The sequence below is a fragment of the Arvicanthis niloticus genome, chromosome 23 (genome assembly GCF_011762505.2).
Source record: "Arvicanthis niloticus isolate mArvNil1 chromosome 23, mArvNil1.pat.X, whole genome shotgun sequence".
Lineage (NCBI taxonomy): Eukaryota > Metazoa > Chordata > Mammalia > Rodentia > Muridae > Arvicanthis > Arvicanthis niloticus.
In genome coordinates this window covers 37,024,428-37,044,179 of record NC_133430.1, presented here as the reverse complement: position 1 = coordinate 37,044,179, position 19,752 = coordinate 37,024,428, and the positions used below count along the sequence as shown (strand labels likewise).

At 42.6% G+C, this 19,752-nt stretch overlaps 1 protein-coding gene across 3 annotated transcripts; it reads left to right on the top strand.

Moving 5' to 3' along the window:
* Nucleotides 1-533: 533 nt before the first annotated feature.
* Nucleotides 534-13,964, top strand: Rdh12 (retinol dehydrogenase 12). 3 transcript variants are annotated; one of them, XM_076921857.1, is made up of 9 exons: nucleotides 534-747; nucleotides 1,026-1,207; nucleotides 2,133-2,240; nucleotides 2,471-2,589; nucleotides 3,019-3,174; nucleotides 3,929-4,033; nucleotides 4,819-5,028; nucleotides 9,971-10,160; nucleotides 13,245-13,964. In XM_076921857.1, exons 3-9 carry the CDS (start codon nucleotides 2,200-2,202, stop codon nucleotides 13,345-13,347), a joined length of 924 nt encoding a protein of 307 aa, XP_076777972.1. In that variant the 5' UTR covers nucleotides 534-747; nucleotides 1,026-1,207; nucleotides 2,133-2,199; the 3' UTR covers nucleotides 13,348-13,964. The 3 variants fall into 3 exon arrangements, with proteins under 3 accessions (XP_076777972.1, XP_076777971.1, XP_076777970.1); XM_076921856.1 differs by lacking the exon at nucleotides 1,026-1,207; XM_076921855.1 differs by lacking the exons at nucleotides 1,026-1,207; nucleotides 2,133-2,240.
* Nucleotides 13,965-19,752: the final 5,788 nt, after the last annotated feature.

The window sequence follows — 19,752 nt, the reverse complement described above, 5'->3', positions numbered from 1 at the left end:
GGCAGCCACTCTTCTGGATGCCACATCTGACTTCTACATGGGGTTCTGGGGATTGGACTCATATTGGGCTTGCACGGAAAGGGCTTTGAGTCACTTAGCTGTCTCTCTGACTATCTCTCTTCCATTTTTAATCACACATACTTCAGGCATCATTAGGATTTGGAGGTTTTTTTGTTTGTCTGCATGGCTTTTTTGTTTGTTTTGGTTTTTGGTTTTGTTTTAACACAGTTTGCTTTGTTGTTTAGGCCGTTCTTGAATTTGGAGGCTCAAGTGACCATTCTGCTTCAGCCTGCCAAATAAGTTGATTATAAGACTTTCTCACTAGGCGTGGCTTTTATGAAGCTTGCTGATAACATTTAACATATTCTATCTTGAAAATAGAATGGGGGGGGGGAAACTCCAGTTTTGCCAAATTCTCTACGTCAGTATAAGGTGAAGCCCTGATCATCATTCTTAAGCCCCACCCCTTCAGGACTACATCTCCCAGGAGGCTGTGCTCTGGAGGCTTTCGGATTTAAGTAAGATTCTGGGCACTGCTTAAGCCAGCCTGTTGCTGAGTGCCCCGGAGTGAGAGGAGCCAAGAGTCAACAGAAGCTTCCAGGAATTGGAGCCAGAGAAGGATCCTCGGGCCAGGTTGAGGGTGGAAGCTGCAGAAGCAGCAACTAAGGCGGTTGACAAGATGCTGTCTGTCTTGGTATTGCTCACGTCCTTCCTGTCGATCTTTTATTTGACAGCTCCGTCCATCAGGTTTGTCTTAATTCAGCAACTCAAAGATACTTTACAAAGCTGGTTTCGACTGCTAAAAGAAGAAGGAGGGAAGGCTGCAAAGACGAGATTAGTGCATTTAAAAACAGGAAAGGAGGGGTTATGGATGCCGCTGCTGTGGGGAAAGAAAATGAGAAGGAAGCACCTGAGTGGGAGGAGGTGGGGCTGATTTGAATTCGGATGCTAAAGGAAGGCGGAGTAGATGACTGTCCTGGCTCTTTAGGTTTCTCTGACACTTTCCCTTTCTTTTCTGTTCCTAGGTATGGTGGGTGTCATAGGGACTTCATCGTCAAGTAGTAGGCACTCTGGGAAGGAAACAAACTCTCTTCTCTTGATGCTTCTCTCAATAAGTGTGGTGGAAATAATTCATTGGGGATTTATGGAGGTGTCAAGAAATGGCTATTCTGTGTGGAGAATTTAAAAGCTGTTGACAATTAGGAAGGTTAGTTAGGAGGCAAGTGTGGTTATGCACGCCTTTAATCCCAGCACTCAAGAAGCAGAGAGATCTGCTTCAAGAGGCAGAGAGATCTCTGAGTTCGAGGCCAGCCTGGTCTACAGAGCAAGTTCCAGGACAGCCAGGGCTACACAGAGAGAGAGAGACCCTGTCTTGAACCCTTCCCCCTGACCCCTACAAAAGGAAGGTTAGGTAGGTATACTGAGGAGAGAGTGTCAAAATATCGTACTTTGTCCTGGCCACCCTTAGAAATGACTTGAACATCTTTGGGCTTCAGGTTTTTTGTTTGTTTGTTTGTTTTTTAGTGTAGAAATAATACTGAACATAGCTGGGGAAATTAATATAAATGACATATGGAAAGGTAGTATGTATGGAAAATGTGGAAAGATAGTGAGTGTAGAGACTCTCTGGCATTGGGTAGACTGAGTGTAGAAAGTGTTTAAACCTGAGGTAGATATTGTATAGGAAATCAAGCCTGGGATAGACCTCATGAGTGTAGAAAGTGTCTAGCCTGGGATAAACATTGAGTGTAGAAAGTCTAGCCTAGGCTAGACAGTGCATATAGAAAGTATCGAGAAAAGATAGTGTGTAAAAGTGTCTTAGCTCAGTGTCTGTCAGCCAGTAATGTTCAAGAAGTAAGTATTCTAGCCTCTCTGGTCTTGTTTTCAACAAGAAAGTCTTCTCTGTGTGCCAATGGCCTAAAGAAAATCCTTAACAAGGTGCCAGAAAACCTCTCAGGATGCTATCTCTCTCAACTAAAGAGGAAGCTGCCGGGGGTGGGGGGAGACCCAAGGAGGGATAGTTATATGTCAGCCCAGATGCTGTTTGCTAGTTCCTATGGTAACTGTGGGAACCGCAGCACTCAGGACCATTGAATTCTCTAATGTGTATCACCCATGTGATTCCAATGTAGGTCAGAGGAGGAAGCTGACCCATGAGTCTAGAGATTAGACCGATACCTTTTTTTTATCTGACAAGGAATGTCTCCATTGGCCCAGGAGCACTTTCTCTGCTTGCTCAGGTGACTATTTTTAGCTTCCAGACACGTGACCTTTCAATTCTTGTCTATGAGCTGGCTTCTACCTTGCCCAACCCAAAAGTGGCCCATGCAAATTAACCCCTAAAGATGATAAAGTCTTATGACTCCAAGTTAAAGACCTCCCTCTTTGGATTTATGTGGCCTTATTTCTTTAATGTATCTCAGCATGAGACTGGGAAAATGGTGGTTGTTTTTCCTCTCTTTGGCGACAGGAAGTTCATTGCTGGTGGAGTTTGTACAACAAATGTGCAGATCCCGGGGAAGGTAGTGGTCATCACAGGTGCCAACACAGGCATTGGCAAGGAGACAGCCAGAGAGCTTGCTCGAAGAGGTGAGTCCTGTCCTGTCTCTGCAGGGCCATACCTCCCGCCCTCTTCACTAGGGTTCTGCCTGAATTTCCTTGTCTTTTTTCCTGGGCTTGGAGGATCTGATGGGAATTTAAGGAAACTGGAATCCAAGTCCTGTGTGACACTAACTTATTCTGGCTTTCAGCATAGTTCCCTTTTTTCCTGCATCTTCCCATACATTTCAGAAAGTACGGAGAATAATGTCTCAGTATAATATTGGTGAAGTCAGCTATTCTAAGGTAGATACTAAGCAGAATTAAATATTAGAGGGTTCTTGGCCCCACTGTGAGAATTTGGAAGTGGCAATATGGCCACTCCACTGCTGTCGGGACAGCTTTGAGTATGTTCTACCTATCAGTCCTAGCTCACTTCCCATACCTTTGCACACATTGCCCTGTTTACTTTGGTTCCAGGAGCACGAGTATATATTGCGTGTCGAGATGTGCTGAAGGGAGAGTCTGCTGCTAGTGAAATCCGAGCAGATACCAAGAACTCCCAGGTGCTAGTGAGGAAACTGGACCTATCTGACACCAAATCCATCCGAGCCTTTGCTGAGGGCTTCCTAGCAGGTAAGGTTCCAGTGAGTAGCCAGGAAGGCAGGAAACTAAGTGAGGGATGGTTGCTCCACCCAGGACATTTATGGCTCTTGCATCATACCCATGATCCCACTGGACAGGTTTAGCGACATAAACCAGCTGGACAGGGGACTGGCAAAGGGATGGCGGGTGGACAGGCTGGGCAGGATCCTTATCAGCATTTTGCTCCACAGTGGGAATCTTGGAAGTGTTATCTCCGTGTCTGAGCTTGTACCTTGACATAAGGTGTGGCCCAGATTTTGCTTTTTTCTTTCATCCAGAAAATCAACCTTCTGTGGCTACAGGCACTAGATGAGTCTGTGCCATTGTCAAAAGGCTCCTGTGTCTTGGGAAATTACCAACACATACCAAGAACTTGAGGGACAAGGTTTAGGTGTGCCTTGTTTTACCATGTCTTCCCAGGGCCCATCAATGTGGGCCTGCTCCAGAGTTGGTAGTTAGTATGTATTGACTATATAAATGAACAAATGATGTCCAGGAAGATATCGGCAGGTAAAATTAGAAACGCAGTGACAATGGAGAGACCATATCACACAGACAGGTCCGGATGGGGACAGATACTGACTTCTGAGCCAACACCTTATCTTGGAAGACAGGAGAAAGATGAGCAATAACCTTGCCCAGCAAAGAGTAATCACAGATGAAAGCCTAGGTGAACACTTGGGATAGTGACAGGTGGATAGAAGATGCCTTGCTAGCCACAGGTCTCCTTGATTGTTCTCAACAGAGGAGAAGAAGCTCCATATTTTGATCAACAATGCAGGAGTGATGATGTGTCCATATTCTAAGACAACAGATGGCTTTGAAACCCACTTTGGAGTCAACCATCTGGGTAAGTATCTTTGGGTGACTAAAAAGTGAGTTACAACCTACCTTGTTCTTTGTAGGAAGATGGCCCTGAATCAGGATCTCCACTGGTCCTCATAGAGCCTCATAGAATCCTCAGAGGATTCCCCCTGCACTAGATACATGGCTAAACAGTCAAAAACGTGACTCTGTGCATTCTGTCTAGAAGCCCTATCTTAGATGATGCTAGGGAGAAAAAAATGTTATCCTTGGATGGGGCAGTGGCAATGCAGGGCTTGTTGGGCAGGGTCAACCTATGGGTATTCAGCAATCTGGATTTGGCAGGGGAAGTAACATCCGTATGAGAACTGAAACAAGCCTTGGGCTGCTCTAAGTAAACCTTGAGGCATTGACATACAAGACAAATTGGTGCTCAGAGTTTCCAGCGAAGGGTCTCGTCAGGGGAGCATGGGGCATATCCTTGGATCCTAAGCAAATGTTATTTTCCCTGACTACTATAGCTTTCTCTCTGTATGAGTGCGAGGGCCCACAGTTATACAGAGATATCGGAGGCTAGCAGATAGGTATATAAATTATAGGTACATAAATATAGATTAGATATTGTCTTACTGCAGTCTAGCTTTGTCCCTTGCTTTGGAGAATGGACTAAGGTAGAGTAAGTGACCAGTTAGCACTGAGTGACTCAATGTGTCAAACTTTATTCACACTCAGAAGGCAGAGATCTGATTCAGAAGTCCTGTCCTTTAATCCACATACCCTGAGCCTAGGGATATTCTACCTTTAAATTTTTCCTTTTGGATTGCTCTGCAGGCCACTTTCTTCTTACATACCTGCTTTTGGGAAGGCTGAAGGAGTCTGCTCCTGCACGAGTGGTAAACCTATCCTCAGTGGCCCACCTTATTGGCAAGATCCGTTTCCATGACCTCCAAAGCCAGAAGCGATACTGCCGTGCTTTTGCGTATGGCCACAGCAAGCTGGCCAATGTCCTTTTCACTCGAGAGCTGGCCAAGCGTCTCCAAGGTAAGTGTGGAGAAATAATAAAATATTAAGTGTCTTATTATGTTAAAAATTATAAAATATTATTTATATATCTATTTATTTTATTATATTATATATAATCTTTAATTATAAAAATAATAAAATAAATAAATAATAATAACAAAATAAATATTTTATTATTTTTAGAAAAACAAAGACAAGAACAGAATCCTTGGTCCAGATTATAGGTTCATAGAAACTTCCGGAACCAGGCTGTTGAACATATATTTTTAAGTAGTCTTCTGTATAGTCCAGAAAATGATAACTGTGCTTTTTGCTCTGAATAAGTGAGTTTATTAAGTAATAGCAAGCAAAAAATAAAAGAATAAATAGTGAGTAGCAGGTAGAAGCAGCTGATGGATACTAAAAACTTATCAAATGGGGTGATAATAATATTTATAAGAAGCAACAATAGTCATTGATTTGAGAGAAGAAACAAAAGATAACATACCACAACAGGGTCTTCAGACATCTAGCAACAGTTAACTGAGAAAGCCCCTTCATGGCAGCCAGTTGGAGTTCTGACTGAGAAAACTGCACAGAGCATAAAACGGCCTCCAAGTAAAAGAACAAGTAGCCTAGGCTGAACACAACAACATCATCAAAATAGGCACCCACAATGTCCAGCAAAGACCAACTATTGACACTGAAGCAGTCAGTTGGAACTCCCCCATTTAGCTTTTGCTCCATGGATGAGCTTCCAGTAGCTGCACTTCTGGGTTCCTGTTCCTTCTCCAGGCTTTTTGTTGTTGTTGTTGTTGTTGTTGGATAGACAATAGTAACCTTTGGTTGGAAATACTTTACCTTCTAGCTGTTCTCAAGAACACAGTGTTTGGTTGGTTGGTTTGGTTTTTCAAGACAGGGTTTCTCTGTGTAGCCCTGGCTGTTCTGGAACTCACTCATTCTGTAGACCAGGCTGGCCTTGAACTCAGACATCAGCCTGCCTCTGCCTCTTTGAGTGCTGGGATTTAAGTGGTGGAGCATCAAGTGGCTAAGAACACAATGTTTTGTTTTTTTTTTTAACACTCTTAGCATTTTTCCCTCTCCCCATTACAGAACCAGGGGCTATACTGACCCAGGAAAGGTCAGGGGCTTTTGGAAGACATTTGACATAAATGTACTTGAGCTTGAAGGAGGGCAACCCAGCTTTCAGAACTAGCTTCTCAGTGAGTTCAAGCAGCATGAAAATTTTTACCAGTGCATTGTACATTCCAAGAAGAAACTTGTATGCTGAAAGGAATGAGCTTGTTTATAGAATCGTGGGGCTGTCCCACAGGAATCACTGCGTCTAAGAGGTCCTGGAACACTGAAGTCACCTGACATTTGTTACACCTTTGCCTTCTATTATTTTGTTTTGTTTTTACAAAAAGCCTTTGTAACAGTCAGAGTGAGTATTATTCTTCTATTTTATGGGTCAGAACTGAGATTGTGGAAATAGCCAGATCAGGATTATACAGCAAATGGAGTCACCGGTCTGTACCTCAGGAATTACTTCTATAGTTCGTAAAGGAGTCAGAATTGGAACGTGGGCTCTCTGTAAGCCTGGAGCTCTTCCTCCTGTGTGCCTTTCTCTGAGTTCTGCTGAACTCTAAAGGGGTCCTTACCTACCACTGGGGAGTTAGGGCTGAATTCCAGGATCCTGGGCCTGAGTTCTTGTTCTTCCATATATGAAGGCTGTATATATGTAGACCTTCAGCTTCCCCAACTGCCTCCTCAACTGTCACATGACTAATGATTATAATTATTACTAATTCTGCACTTCCCTGGGGTCTAGGTAAGCTATGGGCTCTGATGTCTCTGAGTCTGGGTGACTACTTGATATTGTGAGTAATTCAGAATTTGGGAGGAATAGTCTGTATCAGAATGCCAAAGCAGAAGACTAGGGCAATCCTGACAATGAGGAGTAATGCCAGGGAGCTTTGTGTGCCCGGCACCGTATGAGCCCCAAACTGTTCTAATGAGGTAGGCACTACTATTTTCCTTTCTCTACAAATGAAGAAAGGCACAACTGTATTAAGGAATATTTGTTAAGTAAGTAGCTGAGAGTTCTCACTCTGGAACCTAGCACTCTTTACTCCATGTGAGGCATTAGACTTTGGTCTGCAGCCGACTAGATATGACCTTGGGCGATTTATTTAATTTCTCTGCATTTCAGCTTCTTTAGTATGTGAATCTTAATGCTACTACTGCACAAGGCTCTTTTTAGAGTGGAGATGTGACCAGCCTCTGATAAGTCCTCCTACCTCTGATTAGTTGAGCAAGAAGGCCCTGTCCCCAAAAGGAGAAGCAAAGGGCGGCACAGATTGTTTGACTTTGGTGGCAGGTGACACCTGTGTTGGGTAGAGCTGGTATCAGGAAGAGACACTTTCTAACCATCAGATGATCAAGAGTTTTGGCCAGATCTTTGGACACATATTGAGGCAGTGAGGAGCTAGGTGCTCAGACTGTATGTTGAAATGGATTAATAAGGAACTTAGTGACTTGCCCATAACCCTCCCCCACAATGACTTACAGGTCAATTGAGGATAATGTTTCCTTAAGAAGCCACAGTTAAGCAGCCCGATGACAACCCATACCAAATCAGTGCATTCTTTTTTCATAGTCTATTTCCCCATGGTGTCATTGTTCTCAACCAGCCAAGGCTGCATTTACAATCGGATTCATTGTCCAAATGTTAGCAGGAATAGCATCATTTATCTCAACATTCTGAGACTACAGCAGTCTCCTGCTTGAGCTGTTCCCTAAGTTACCTTGTCCACTGCAAAGTGAGCCAAACTTACATGCCCCATGTACCCCTAGTGTCAGAGATTCCAATCTACAAAACAAACAGTGTTGTAGATGAGAGTGCATCCTGGGAATAGACTCTGGAAGGACAGTGGAATGTCACCTTCAACTCAGAAGAACCTGCGGGATAGCTGGAGCCAAGTCTAAATGGCTTTGTTGATTTTCTTATCCAGCTGCTCCCCCGACAGACCTCACCTTCATTTTATTTTTCCCCAGCTTTGGACAATAACTACTTTCTAAAATAGGTCCAAGTGAAAAGTTGTCCAAGATCGGTACGTTTTTTAAATAGAATATGTGTATTATGTGGCCAGTATCGTCACTTTAACTTGGTTGTGAGAGACACTCTTGTCATCACATCAAAGGAAGCAATGGCATTCTAGCTGTGTCTCTTCTTGTTTAAGGCATCCACTGGTAAAGGCATACTCTGTGTTCACAACTGATGTGGCTGCAGAGCTGGTATTGAATTTATAGTATCACCAGAAGGGACAGTATATGATAAGTTACGCGTGTCAGTAAAGGAATGGCTCGCTCTTATTTTACAGAGAGTGGAAACTGAAAGTCGAGCACCTTCTGCCTTCTAAATTAAAATCTCAAAGCCTGTAGTTTTCATTTAAATTACTGGGAGACAGGTCTCCTAGTAATTTCTTCAAGTTACTAGCCCATCTTCCATCACATGGTTTAATATCCCACTGACTAACTGATGCAAGCTGTTAGTGGCTGATTGCTCCAGTGATAACTCTGCTAGTAACTGATTTATTTTCCTTCAGTAAAGTTGTATAAACCAACCAACCAACCAAACAAACAAACAAACAAACGAACAAACAAACGAACAAAAGCCTAAAAAGAGATGGTATGACACAGGCAAAGTGTACAGTGTGAACCTGGTAGGTTAAAAAGTACAGACAGTGAGGTGGTGCCAGAGTTGTGTTGGGGGCAGCATAATGTCCCATAATTTCTACCAACACCCCTCCATCTATTCCTCATAAATATGCTTGCCCAACTAGCCTCTACCCCAACCTTTCAAACAGAGTGTTGTCCCAAAGCTTCTCCCGTATGAATGGCAAAGATATTGCCATTAATGATTAACACTACTAGTTCCCACACGCTTTTATTAGTAGCACGTAAGCCCCCATATAAGATAACATTGAAATAGGACTCTGCGTTTGGAGCACAGAGAGCTGAGTAGCCATCTTTCTCAGAGAGGTTAGCTCATTACTAGGCAGGGTGAGCAGAACCTTTTGAAGCCTAGGTTTTTATTTCCCAAGTCCCTTCTTTTAATTAATTAACTAATTAATTAATTTTACATCTCAACCACAGTTTCCCTTCCTCCTCTCCTCCCAGATTCTCTCTCTCCCCTCCCCCCAATCCATTCCTCTTTCATTTCTCTTCAGAAAAGGGCAGGCCTCCCGTGAATATCAACCAGCCATGGCATATCAAGTTGCAGTTACACTAGACCCCCTCCTCTCCTGTTAAGGATCAACAACAAAACTCAGTACTAGGAAAGGGTCCCAAAGGCAGGCAACAGAGTCAGAGAGAGCCTTTGCTCCAGCTGTTAGGAGCCCTACAAGAATACCGAGCTCCACAACTATAACATGTGAGGAGGGCCTAGGTCAGTCCCATGCAGGCTCCCTGGTTGGCGGTTCAGTCTCTGTGAGCCCAAGTTAGTTGATTCTGTGGGTTTTCTTGTGCCTTTGACCTATAATTTGTTCTGCCTACAAGACATGCTAGGGGAAAGATTATGGTGCAGAAATTGTGGAAGTGGCCAACCAATTACTTGTCCAGCTTGAGACCCATGCTTTGAGAGGAAGCCCAGCACTGACACTATCTGGAGGGCCAGGACCAGGCTGTATAGCCCAGAGACCTAGGATAGAACCAAACAGGACTGGTGGTAGAAAAAAAAAAAAAGTCAATGAAATAATTCCTAGTAATATTCTGCTATACTCATAGATTGGTGTCTAGCCCAGTTGTCATCAGAGAGGCTTCACCCAGCAACTGATAGAAACAGATGCAGCAGAGACCCACAGCCAAACATTAGGCAGAGCTTGGGGAATTCTGTGGAAGAAGGAGGTGAAGGATTGTAGGAGTCAGAGGGACTCGGACAAAGTGTGTCCCTGGTCTTATTGTGTCCTCTTTGTCCTAGGAACTGGAGTCACCGCTTATGTGGTACACCCAGGTGTTGTCTCATCTGAGATCGCAAGGCATTCCTACCTGTTGTGCTTGTTATGGCGGCTCTTCTCACCCTTCTTCAAGTCCACTTGGCAGGGGGCTCAGACCAGCCTGCACTGCGCCCTGGCGGAGGGCCTGGAGCCCCTGAGCGGAAAGTACTTCAGGTAGGAGCTGGCAGTGCCCGGTGTGCCTGTGAATTGCAGCCCCTCAGGAGAATTGCAGCCCCTCAGGGGAATTGCAGCCCCTCCCTCAGGAGAATTGCAGCCCCTCAGGTGCTTCGCACCAGTCTAACTCCTTGTGCCCCGATGGTGGAATCCAGGCGTGGGTTGGGTCTGCAAACCAACTGCAGTGAGTTTTCCAAAGAGACTTAAGTTAGAAAGAATTGCTTTCTAGCTCTGTTTTAGTCCAGTGTGCCACCTTTCCGTGAGCACCGTTGCTTTCTGAAAGCTGTAAAGGCTTTCCCTGTTGGGTTGTACTCTAGCAAGAACGTTAGCGGGCCTTCTGGATTTTTTTTTCCTTTAAGGCTTGGCTGATTTGACATTTGAATTCTTTGGCATCATAAAATGCTAGGGGGAGGTCATGTCTACCCAGTGGGAACCCTTCCCCTCAGTGCTGTCAGGACTGGTCTTGCCTGTTGGTGTGTATGGATAGAAATTTGGGTATCACATGTAAACACAACTCCACATGTAGCCAGAGCTTTCAAATAAGGAGTCCAAGATAAAGGCTCTTTACCTCTCTGTGATTTAATCCAGCCTAGTTTGTCTGCTGTCCTTGGCTAATCGAGGAGGCACCATTTCTTAAGCAAAGCAATCAGAATAGGCTTAGTGTCTGCCATGGAGGAATGATTGAGTGACAGCAGCCAATACTGCTTGAACCCTGGGCTGTGTTTACCACTCAACTGAGTGTGCTGTGTGTGTTGATTGATGTAGTCATCTCCAGCTGCCTCTGCCTCCTGAGCACTGGGGTTAAAGCATTCCACCACCACATTCCACTTCTTGATTGACTTTAGAGGCAGCTTCTCCCTATGCAGTCCAGTCTGGCCTCAAACAGGATTCTTCTGTCTCAGTCTTCTGAGTGCTGGGATTTCAGCTATGGCCCAGTATGCCTAGCTTCTTTTTCTTTTTTAAATGTGGCCACTGGAAATTTCAAATTATGTATGTGGCTCCTATTTCTGGTTTGCATCCTTTGTTGTGGTTGTGTTTTATTTCTTTGAGATAGGGTCTGTCTAGGTAGTCCTGGAACTCATTCTGTAGACCAGGCAGACTTTTTGAACTCATAGAGATCTGCCTGCCTCTGCCTCCTGGTTGGCAAGTGCTGGAATTAAAGGTGTACACCACCATGCCTGGCATACATTCCATTAATATTGGGCAAATCTACCCCACAACCTGAATATTATTGCCTTATGAATGTGACAGGTACTATATAGTCATTTGATGTGATTTCAGAAAATATTTAATTAATAAGGGATTTTCATGATACAATGTTATAAACAAACAAACCAACCACAGAGTACAAAACTATAAACGTTGGAGACATAGCCCAGCAGCTAAGAGCCCTTACTGCTCTGGCAGAGGACACCAGTTCAGTTCTCAGCACCAAATGTCTCACAATTGCTTGTAACTTCAGCTCCAGAGGATCTGATACCATCTTCCTGCCTCTACAGGGGACCCCCTCATATGCACAGACCCTCACACAGACACACATAGATACATATAATTAAAAATAAAATCTTTTAAAAAACCATGTAAACATTTGTTACACATAACATAATGAATAGTCTAGACAGACCAGTCAGTGCGTAGTGACAGTTACTTCAAGGGAGTTTGTGGGAAGAGCCAGGCAAGGCATAAAAGAGGATTACAACTTCTAGGTATTTCCTTATCATTTAAGATGTTTTTAGAAGAACATACATTTATTTGCTGTCTATCTAACTAAAATACATTTTAACAAAAGAAAGACTTCCCCAAACTAAATACAAGATCCCACTTTTGAATAAAAGGAAAAATAGATATAAACTCATGTATACTTTTAGATAAACAAACAAGGCTGAAAAAAGGCAGTCAAAGGATAGGCTTTTTTTCTATCAGAATCATATTTTATAAATTTATAAATCATATAGAAGGTTTTTTTGTTTTTTCTTTTCTTTCTTTTTTTCTTTCTTTCTTTTTTTTTTTTTTTTTTTTTTTTTTTTTTTTTTTTTTTTTTTTTTGGAGACAGGGTTTCTCTGTGTAGTCCTGGCTATCCTGGAACTCACTTTGTAGACCAGGCTGGCCTCGAACTCAGAAATCCGCCTGCCTCTGCCTCCCAAGTGCTGGGATTAAAGGCATGTGCCACCACTGCCCGGCCATATAGAAGTTTTATAAGTATAAAAGATAGAAGTGTGCCCCATGGGGCGTTCTGTCTCTCTTCCGTAGTTCCTCCTGGCCTTACTCCCTCTGCTCACTTTAAAACAGGACAGTGCTTAAATAGGGCCCACTGGGCAAAAATCACTCTGGTTGGAATTCAGAGTTTCTCTAAACTTAGTAAGAAAGTAAATGTGGTATTATCTGTGACTTTGCCATCATAGGGTTACAGGCATTTTCATATCACATGGCATAACTGAAGATAATTTCATAATGTCTCTTTTGCTCACAATTACTTTGAAGTAGCATTCATCCATCTGGTATTATATCTTCTTGTAGACTATAGAAAGAAAAAGCCTATGTATTGTTATTTAAAGTTTAATTATGTATGTATATGGGTATACATGTTTATTTTTTAAAGATTTTTTTTTTTAATTTATGTGTGTATATGTGAGTATATGCCTGTGTGTGAGGCAATGGAGGCCAGAGAGGATATTGTATCCTCTGGAACTAGAGTTCCAGATGGTTGTAAGCTGCTTGACATTGTGCTGGGAATCAAACTCAGGTCCTCTGGAAGATCAGCAAACATTGTTAGCTACCAACTCATCTCTCCAGCCCCTATATTTTGGTTTGTCAAGATGGTCTAATTATAGCCCAAGATAGACTCAAAGTCATTCTGGAGCCAAGGATGGTTTTGAACTCCTGATCTTCCTGCCTCTGCTTCCTAAGGGCTAGGATTGCTTAGGCTGTGCTACCACACTTGGCCCTGAAATACTTAAGAATTCATTTCAGTATAGTTTCTTTAAGTCAAGTGCACATATTTCATATCATTAGAAATCTATTTTGAGGAATGTATTCCACAAGGGCCAGTTTTCATTCTAACATTCACCCTCTCTGCCTACCCAGTGACTGCAAGAGGATGTGGGTATCCCCAAGGGCCCGGAATAAGAAGACAGCTGAGCGCTTGTGGAATGTCAGCTGTGAGCTTCTAGGAATCCAGTGGGAATAGTTGGCCTGAAGACCAGGGCCTTTTCAGGCCCAATCCATGCTGGAAAAAAGGGGGACCACAGAGAAGGCTGACCTGAAAGGATTATCCTCCTAGCTTGCTGAAGCTGTGACTCCTGCCTATGAAGAACCTTCTGGAACCCTTTATACACACAGCATTTTTGTGAGGCAAGGTCGTAGTACAGGATGATAGTCACACTTCCAGATCATTCTCAAAGGCTTAGAGAATCCACAGCTCTCTAGGGCAAGAGAGCCGAACATGGGGGTGGTAGAGGAGCTTGGGTAGTTGGATCAGTTTCCTCAGCGGTAACACTGACATAGGAGCACCAGAACACTTACACGCTCATAGGAGCACCAGAATCACATTTCTATACCCTCACACTCTAGATTGGCCTCTTTTTTTTTTTTTTTTTGAAATGAAATACTAGTCACAACCATGGAGTCTGGACCAACTCAGGAAGAAGTAGCTCACTTTGGCCAAGCTTCATTTCTTTCTTTGAGCATCCTGGAGCCATTGCATGAACCTGGTCCTTCCCGTTTTTCACCATGTAGATTTTTTTTTGTCCTAAACCGTTCTCTTTACCTCAATTTTTGGAGAAATAAAGATTTGTGTTTATCTCATTGCCTTGTGTCTTTTCTCAGGGAGAAATGGAAGAAAGGAAATCAGTCTGTTAGTCCAGTGAGTTACATGTCGCCCTATTCAGCCACTCACCCATACATCTGAAGCTTTCTCACAATACTGTCTGGACCAGGCTAGGTGTTCATTCAGGCCTTTTTGAATGCCAGTATTTTATTATGAGAACTGAGAGAAATATGGCTTAAAATACAGAGCCATTCAGTACCACCGTGGATTATGATCAGATAGATTTGACACATAAATACAAAAAAAAAAAAAAAAAAAAAAAAAAAAAAAAAGTGAGCTTCTACCAGTCCTTCTCCCTAAATATGGCCCTCATTCCCTCTGGCTCCCCTCTTCTTCTGTGGTGTAGCCCTCATGATCTCCTTGTTGAAGGTCATCCAGAAGAGGTAGACAGATGTGCCTGATGTTATGACCCTTTGGCCCAAGAAACCATCTTTATTGGTTCCAGATCTGAGGCATCCAAAGGGTATCTGTCGATAAATGTTCTCTTTTCCTCAATAAAGCATAGCTTTAAAATTTTTATTAGTATATGTTAAATGTTCAAAATATGGGTTTAATTATGACATTTTCACACATGTGGATATAGCACTTTGGTCATATTTATTTTCATTATCCATAATTATTTCTGTGCGGCAAAGTACACTATAAGTATGGGGGTAAAGATTCATACGTGTGACCCAGATCAGGTCTAAGAGGTAAACAGTGTGAACAGTAACACAAGGGACAAGTTTGAAGTGGGGTTCACATATATGACAGAGGAGGTTAGATATAGGCAGAAGAAGCAAACCTGTGGGGCAGAGGCTGCAAGAAGCTGGTTGTTCTGGCTCCTCCATCCAGGGCATCATGTTTATACTGAAATCAGCAGTAGATGCTGTAATAGAAATTAGGTTTGTAAATCACTACATGCTGTTTTGGTAGTTTCTTGAAAAGGTTTCTGAAATGATTAAAAACTGAGGCAGGTGACTGATGGCGTATGCCTGTAATTAAATCCAGTACTTGGGAGGCTGGGTAGGAAGATTGTAAGTTCAAGGTCAGCCTAGTCTACATAGGGAGATTTCAGTACTCTCTGGGATATATAGAAAGACTGTCTCAAAAATGAATGAACAGATAAGTACATAAACTGTAAGTAGAAAAAGTGAGGCATAGGCAGAATTCTGTTTTTTTGTTGTATGCTGTTTATGGCTGAATAAGATTCCTGAATCAGCTATAAGCATCCTGTGTCCATGAGTAGAGCTGGCCCAACAATTAAGCTGACATGCTGAGGTTAGTAGTGCACAAGATGGGAAGAACTGGGTTACTGACCAAGTAGGGAGGGAGTCACTGAATTAATTAAGACTTGAGCTGCCCTCCTTGAGACTTCCTGTCACATGATAATAAGTAACCCTCACCATTCAAGTTTGGGTCTTGGTAGAGTGACATTATGTTGCACTATAGAACATTGCTAATAGTTAACCATTTTAAATCTACTGCCAGTCTCTGGCTTTTTTATTTTTAAGAGGGGGTCTCAGTATGTACCCCAGACTAGCTTGGAGATTGCTCTATGGTCCAGGCTTGAATTTGTCTGGTCTTTTTGAATTTGCATGGTAATCCCAGGTCTTTCTGGGATTACCAGTGTTTGTCATCACACCTGGCTTCCTTGACTACTTTCATCGCTTTCAATTTTTTCATCTTCCAAATTAATTTTGACATCTACTTCACTGTATTTTTCTCTGTGCCCCCTGGTCTTGTCATTATCAGATGTATAAAAAGAATTATTTATTCTAGCCAGCTCATATAAAAGACACAAAAATCCTGGTATTTTATTTATAAGCTATAAGCCTAGATTGGACAGGTTCTGAGTTATTCTAACTTACATCCCAACCATACGCCTCTTGTTACTTGCTGTTTGAGTCTCTTCCGGGCTGTTTCTGTTCCATCAGCCTGTCCTCAGGGTGCACTTCTCCAGGACATGTGCTTACAGTTCATCTCCTCTGATGACAGCCTCTTGCTTTCTCCATCTCATCTGTACCCTACCCCCATATGTTTCTTGAGGCTTCTCACTGGATTCTCAGGTCCCATCTTTCTCTATGTACTGCCCAACCACTGTCTCTAGCCTTTTATTAACCAATAGCTTTAATGTGGAGAGCAAGGTTTACATAACAAAGGCTGGTACAAATGAGAGTTCACTCACCTGGGGGCAAACAGATCTTGGGGTTCAGAACGGATTATTCTAATCAGAGACAAAGTTGGCTTTGTAAACCTTCATAGGAGTTTATCCAAATTCTAACCAATACGTTCAGCCTGTTTTCTCTTTGATCTCCATTAGCTTAAGCAATCAGCCAAAGAGATATAGGACACAAGGAATAGCTTATTCTCCTAGAAGAGTAACTGGTCCAAGAAAGAGTGCTAAGTTTCAGTGGCTTACTCCAGTAAAAATCTAGTTCTTGCTCATGTCACAATCTAGAGAAAAGATAGAGTGGCCTGTGTCACACAGTTATTAAAAGATCAATTTGATGGGGCTAGAGAGATGGCTCAGCAGTTAACTCCTGCAGAGGACCTGGGTTCAGTTCCCAGCACACACATGGCAGCTTCCAACAGTCTATAACTTCAGTTCCAGGGCATCTGATGTCCTCTTCTGGCCTCTGTGGGCATCAGGCATGTGTGTGATGCACAGACATCCATACAGGCAAAACACCCATACATAAATAATATAATATTTTATATATATATAAAATAAATAAAATCTTTTAAAAAAAAATGATGTTTGTGGCTCCATTGCTCCTCAAGTCCTTGAGTTCTTCACCTGGTGTTCCGTGTGGAGCAGGAAATTAGTGAGACCATGGGGACCGTGGGGTCATTAAAGACCTGTCTGATTTATAAAATATCATGTACTTGTTTTATAAAATGTGTTTTTCTTGCTTTCTTCTCAGCACCTTTTCAGTTTTGATTTGAACATGTTTCATTCTGTCCATTTTCTCACAAAGAATTTTTTTTCCTATCTCAGGAAATTATTTCTATATTTGGTGCTTTGGTAAATGTTCTATTCCTACCTACATACAGTCAATTTCACAAAGACAAAGAGTCCAGTAGAAGTGTTACCAGGTGATGGAGGAGTTTTTTGAGTCCTAGATCATGCTAGGGAGGACTTTTCAGTGATGTGATTGCTGTAGACTTACCCATGCTTCCTTGAGTAGCCCCAGTAACTCACTGGTTTACCAAGATACACTGGAGAGGATTTATTTCTTTGCTCTGTCATTGGCGCCCTATGCTAGGTAAATATATGTCTGTTCACATCTCCCCAAGAAAAAAAGACATGAGAGAGAGGGTAAGATCAAGAAGAGCCTGTTTCTACCAGAGTAATGTGACTATTGATATATGCTTGCCTGGGTATTAAGAGTCTAATTGCCTGGGATCTACTTTGCCTAAGCCTCAGCCAAAGGCCTCTGGCAGCCTAACCTGTGTCAGGTTTCTAAACACATTGTTCATCTCTGTCTTACCTTCAGATGGAATGTTCCAGTGTTCTTTGTTGTGACATGTCTTTGTGTCATGTTCACACCAGATATTTTCAGGTCTCCTTTCATTCTTATCATTTGATTGCTGTATTTGTTGTTGTTGTTGTTTAGTTTTGAATGAGAAATAGGATGAGCTTGTATTTCTGGGGGAAAGAGCTGCCATGTGAATGCTCTCAGCTCAGGTATCTTTCTGCAAGCATATGGCCCCAAGAGAAAGACAGGCAAACAGTTTTAAGCTTGAGTTATGCTCTTCTCAAATACCATACAGGTCATTCTAAAAGAAATTTGCAAATCAGTAGATAGTAAAAAATAGAGTTGGCTATTTTTTTTTAAAAATCATTCTAGGAATCACAGAGTTTGAAAGATGGCAACTCTAAATAAAGGTTTCAGTGTGCCACCTGTCTCCCATCACTGGAGCAAAAAACTATAAAATTGAGGCCCTATTTCAAGAACAAAATAATCCATAAAGCTTGTGAATATCGGAGACAAGACTGTGGAATGGTAGGGCGGGCAGACACTCTACCTACTGGTGCGAGAGTCGAGTGCAATGGGAGGCGGCTGAGTTATTTCCCCGGTGCACATATCTTCCAAGTTAGCAATTCAGGATCATTCACTGCAGGAAAATTTGCTGTGGCAAGAGTACTCCCCTGCCAACTTCCCTGTCCCGGGAACTATACACTAGGTATTGGTAACCCTGGTCGCCTGTGAGAGGGACAGGCAGTGGCATAGTGACGGGAGGACTTCTCATTTATGTTTTCTACTCATAATGCATCACCTGTCTCCACCATTTCATCTGGAGCGAACATGAAACATACCAAGTTTTCCAGTGGTAGAGGATACAGCTAAGAGGATTTTCAATTTAAATTTTTTTATGGTGAAATTGGGGATTGAACCTAGGACTTTGCACATGTCAGGCAACTGTGGTACATTGAGTCACATTCCTAGCATACTAATAAAACAATACTTCATAAAAATTTTATTTTATATATATGGGCATTCTCCCTACATATATTTCTATGCACCATAGGTGTGCCTGGGGCCCTTGATGAGAAGAGGGCATCATATTTCTGGACCTGGAGTTACAGATGGTTGTGAGTCTCTGTGGATGCTGGGATTGAACCTGGGTACTTTGGAAAAGCAGTCAATGCTCTTTATCCCTGAGCCATCTCTCTAGTCCCAAAGGGAGCTGAGCAGGAACACTCACTGCCCTCTTCTTTGTCTTTTTGGGACAGTGTCTTATTATGTAGTCCTGGATAGCCTGGAACTATGTAGACCAGACTGATCTTGAACTCAAAGATCCTTCTGCCTCTGTCTCCTGAGTTCTGGGATTAAAGGTGGGCACCACCATGTTCATTCCCATTTTAAGGTTTTAAAATTTACTAATATCACATGTACAGTGTGTGTGCACACACACGCAAGTGCTCTCGCACACATACACTTTCATGCCATGGTATATTAGAGGTCAGAGGACTGGAAGAGTCAGTTCTTTCTTTCCATCTTCATATAAGTGCCAGGGATCAAATTCAGGTTGTCAGGCCTGTGTGGCAAGTGTTTTACCCACTGAGACATCTCCTTGGTCCACTAATAGTATGTTTAAAATTACAAAGGTAGATTTTTTATTTTTTATTTTTTGATTTTTTGAGACAGGGTTTCTCTGTGTAGCCCTAGCTGTCCTGGAACTCACTCTGTAGACCAGGCTGGCCTCAAACTCAGAAATCCGCCTGCCTCTGCCTCCCAAGTGCTGGGATTAAAGGTGTGTGCCACCACTGCCTGGCAAAATTACAAAGATTTATTTATTTTTATTTATATGAGTACACTGTTGCTGTCTTCAGACACACCAGAAGAGGGCATCAGATCCCATTACAGGTGGTTGTAAGCCACCATATGGTTGCTGGGAATTGAACTCAGGACCTCTAGAAGAGCAGTTAGTGCTCTTAACCGCTGAGCCACCTCTCCAGCCTCCACTAATAGTTTTTTTAATATATAAGGAATTTGAGGAAATCCTAAGTGAGTGAATGGTCTCTCCAGGAATTAAGAGGAAGTTAGCTAGTTGAACTTTTTTCCCCCATTCATCTCTTCTTTCCACAGAACACACAAATGAAAGACAGGAGTCTGGAAACAGGGAGCGTGGAGGCAAGAGATCAAGATCACGTTCGGCTACATAGCAAGTTCAATGTCAGCCTGTGCTATACAAGATCTTGTCTAAATCCAGTTCTCAGAAACCCTGTTAGGAAGCTCACAACCATTTGTAACTTCAGTTCCAGGAGATTGGATACCG

Excerpts from the sequence above, each read along its gene's own strand:
- Rdh12 (XM_076921855.1), top strand. The coding sequence starts at position 680 with ATGCTGTCTGTCTTGGTATTGCTCACGTCCTTCCTGTCGATCTTTTAT. Across the intron at positions 5,029-9,970 it reads GCTGGCCAAGCGTCTCCAAG|GAACTGGAGTCACCGCTTAT; the intron begins GTAAGTGTGGAG and ends TCTTTGTCCTAG. Across the intron at positions 10,161-13,244 it reads CTGAGCGGAAAGTACTTCAG|TGACTGCAAGAGGATGTGGG; the intron begins GTAGGAGCTGGC and ends CTGCCTACCCAG.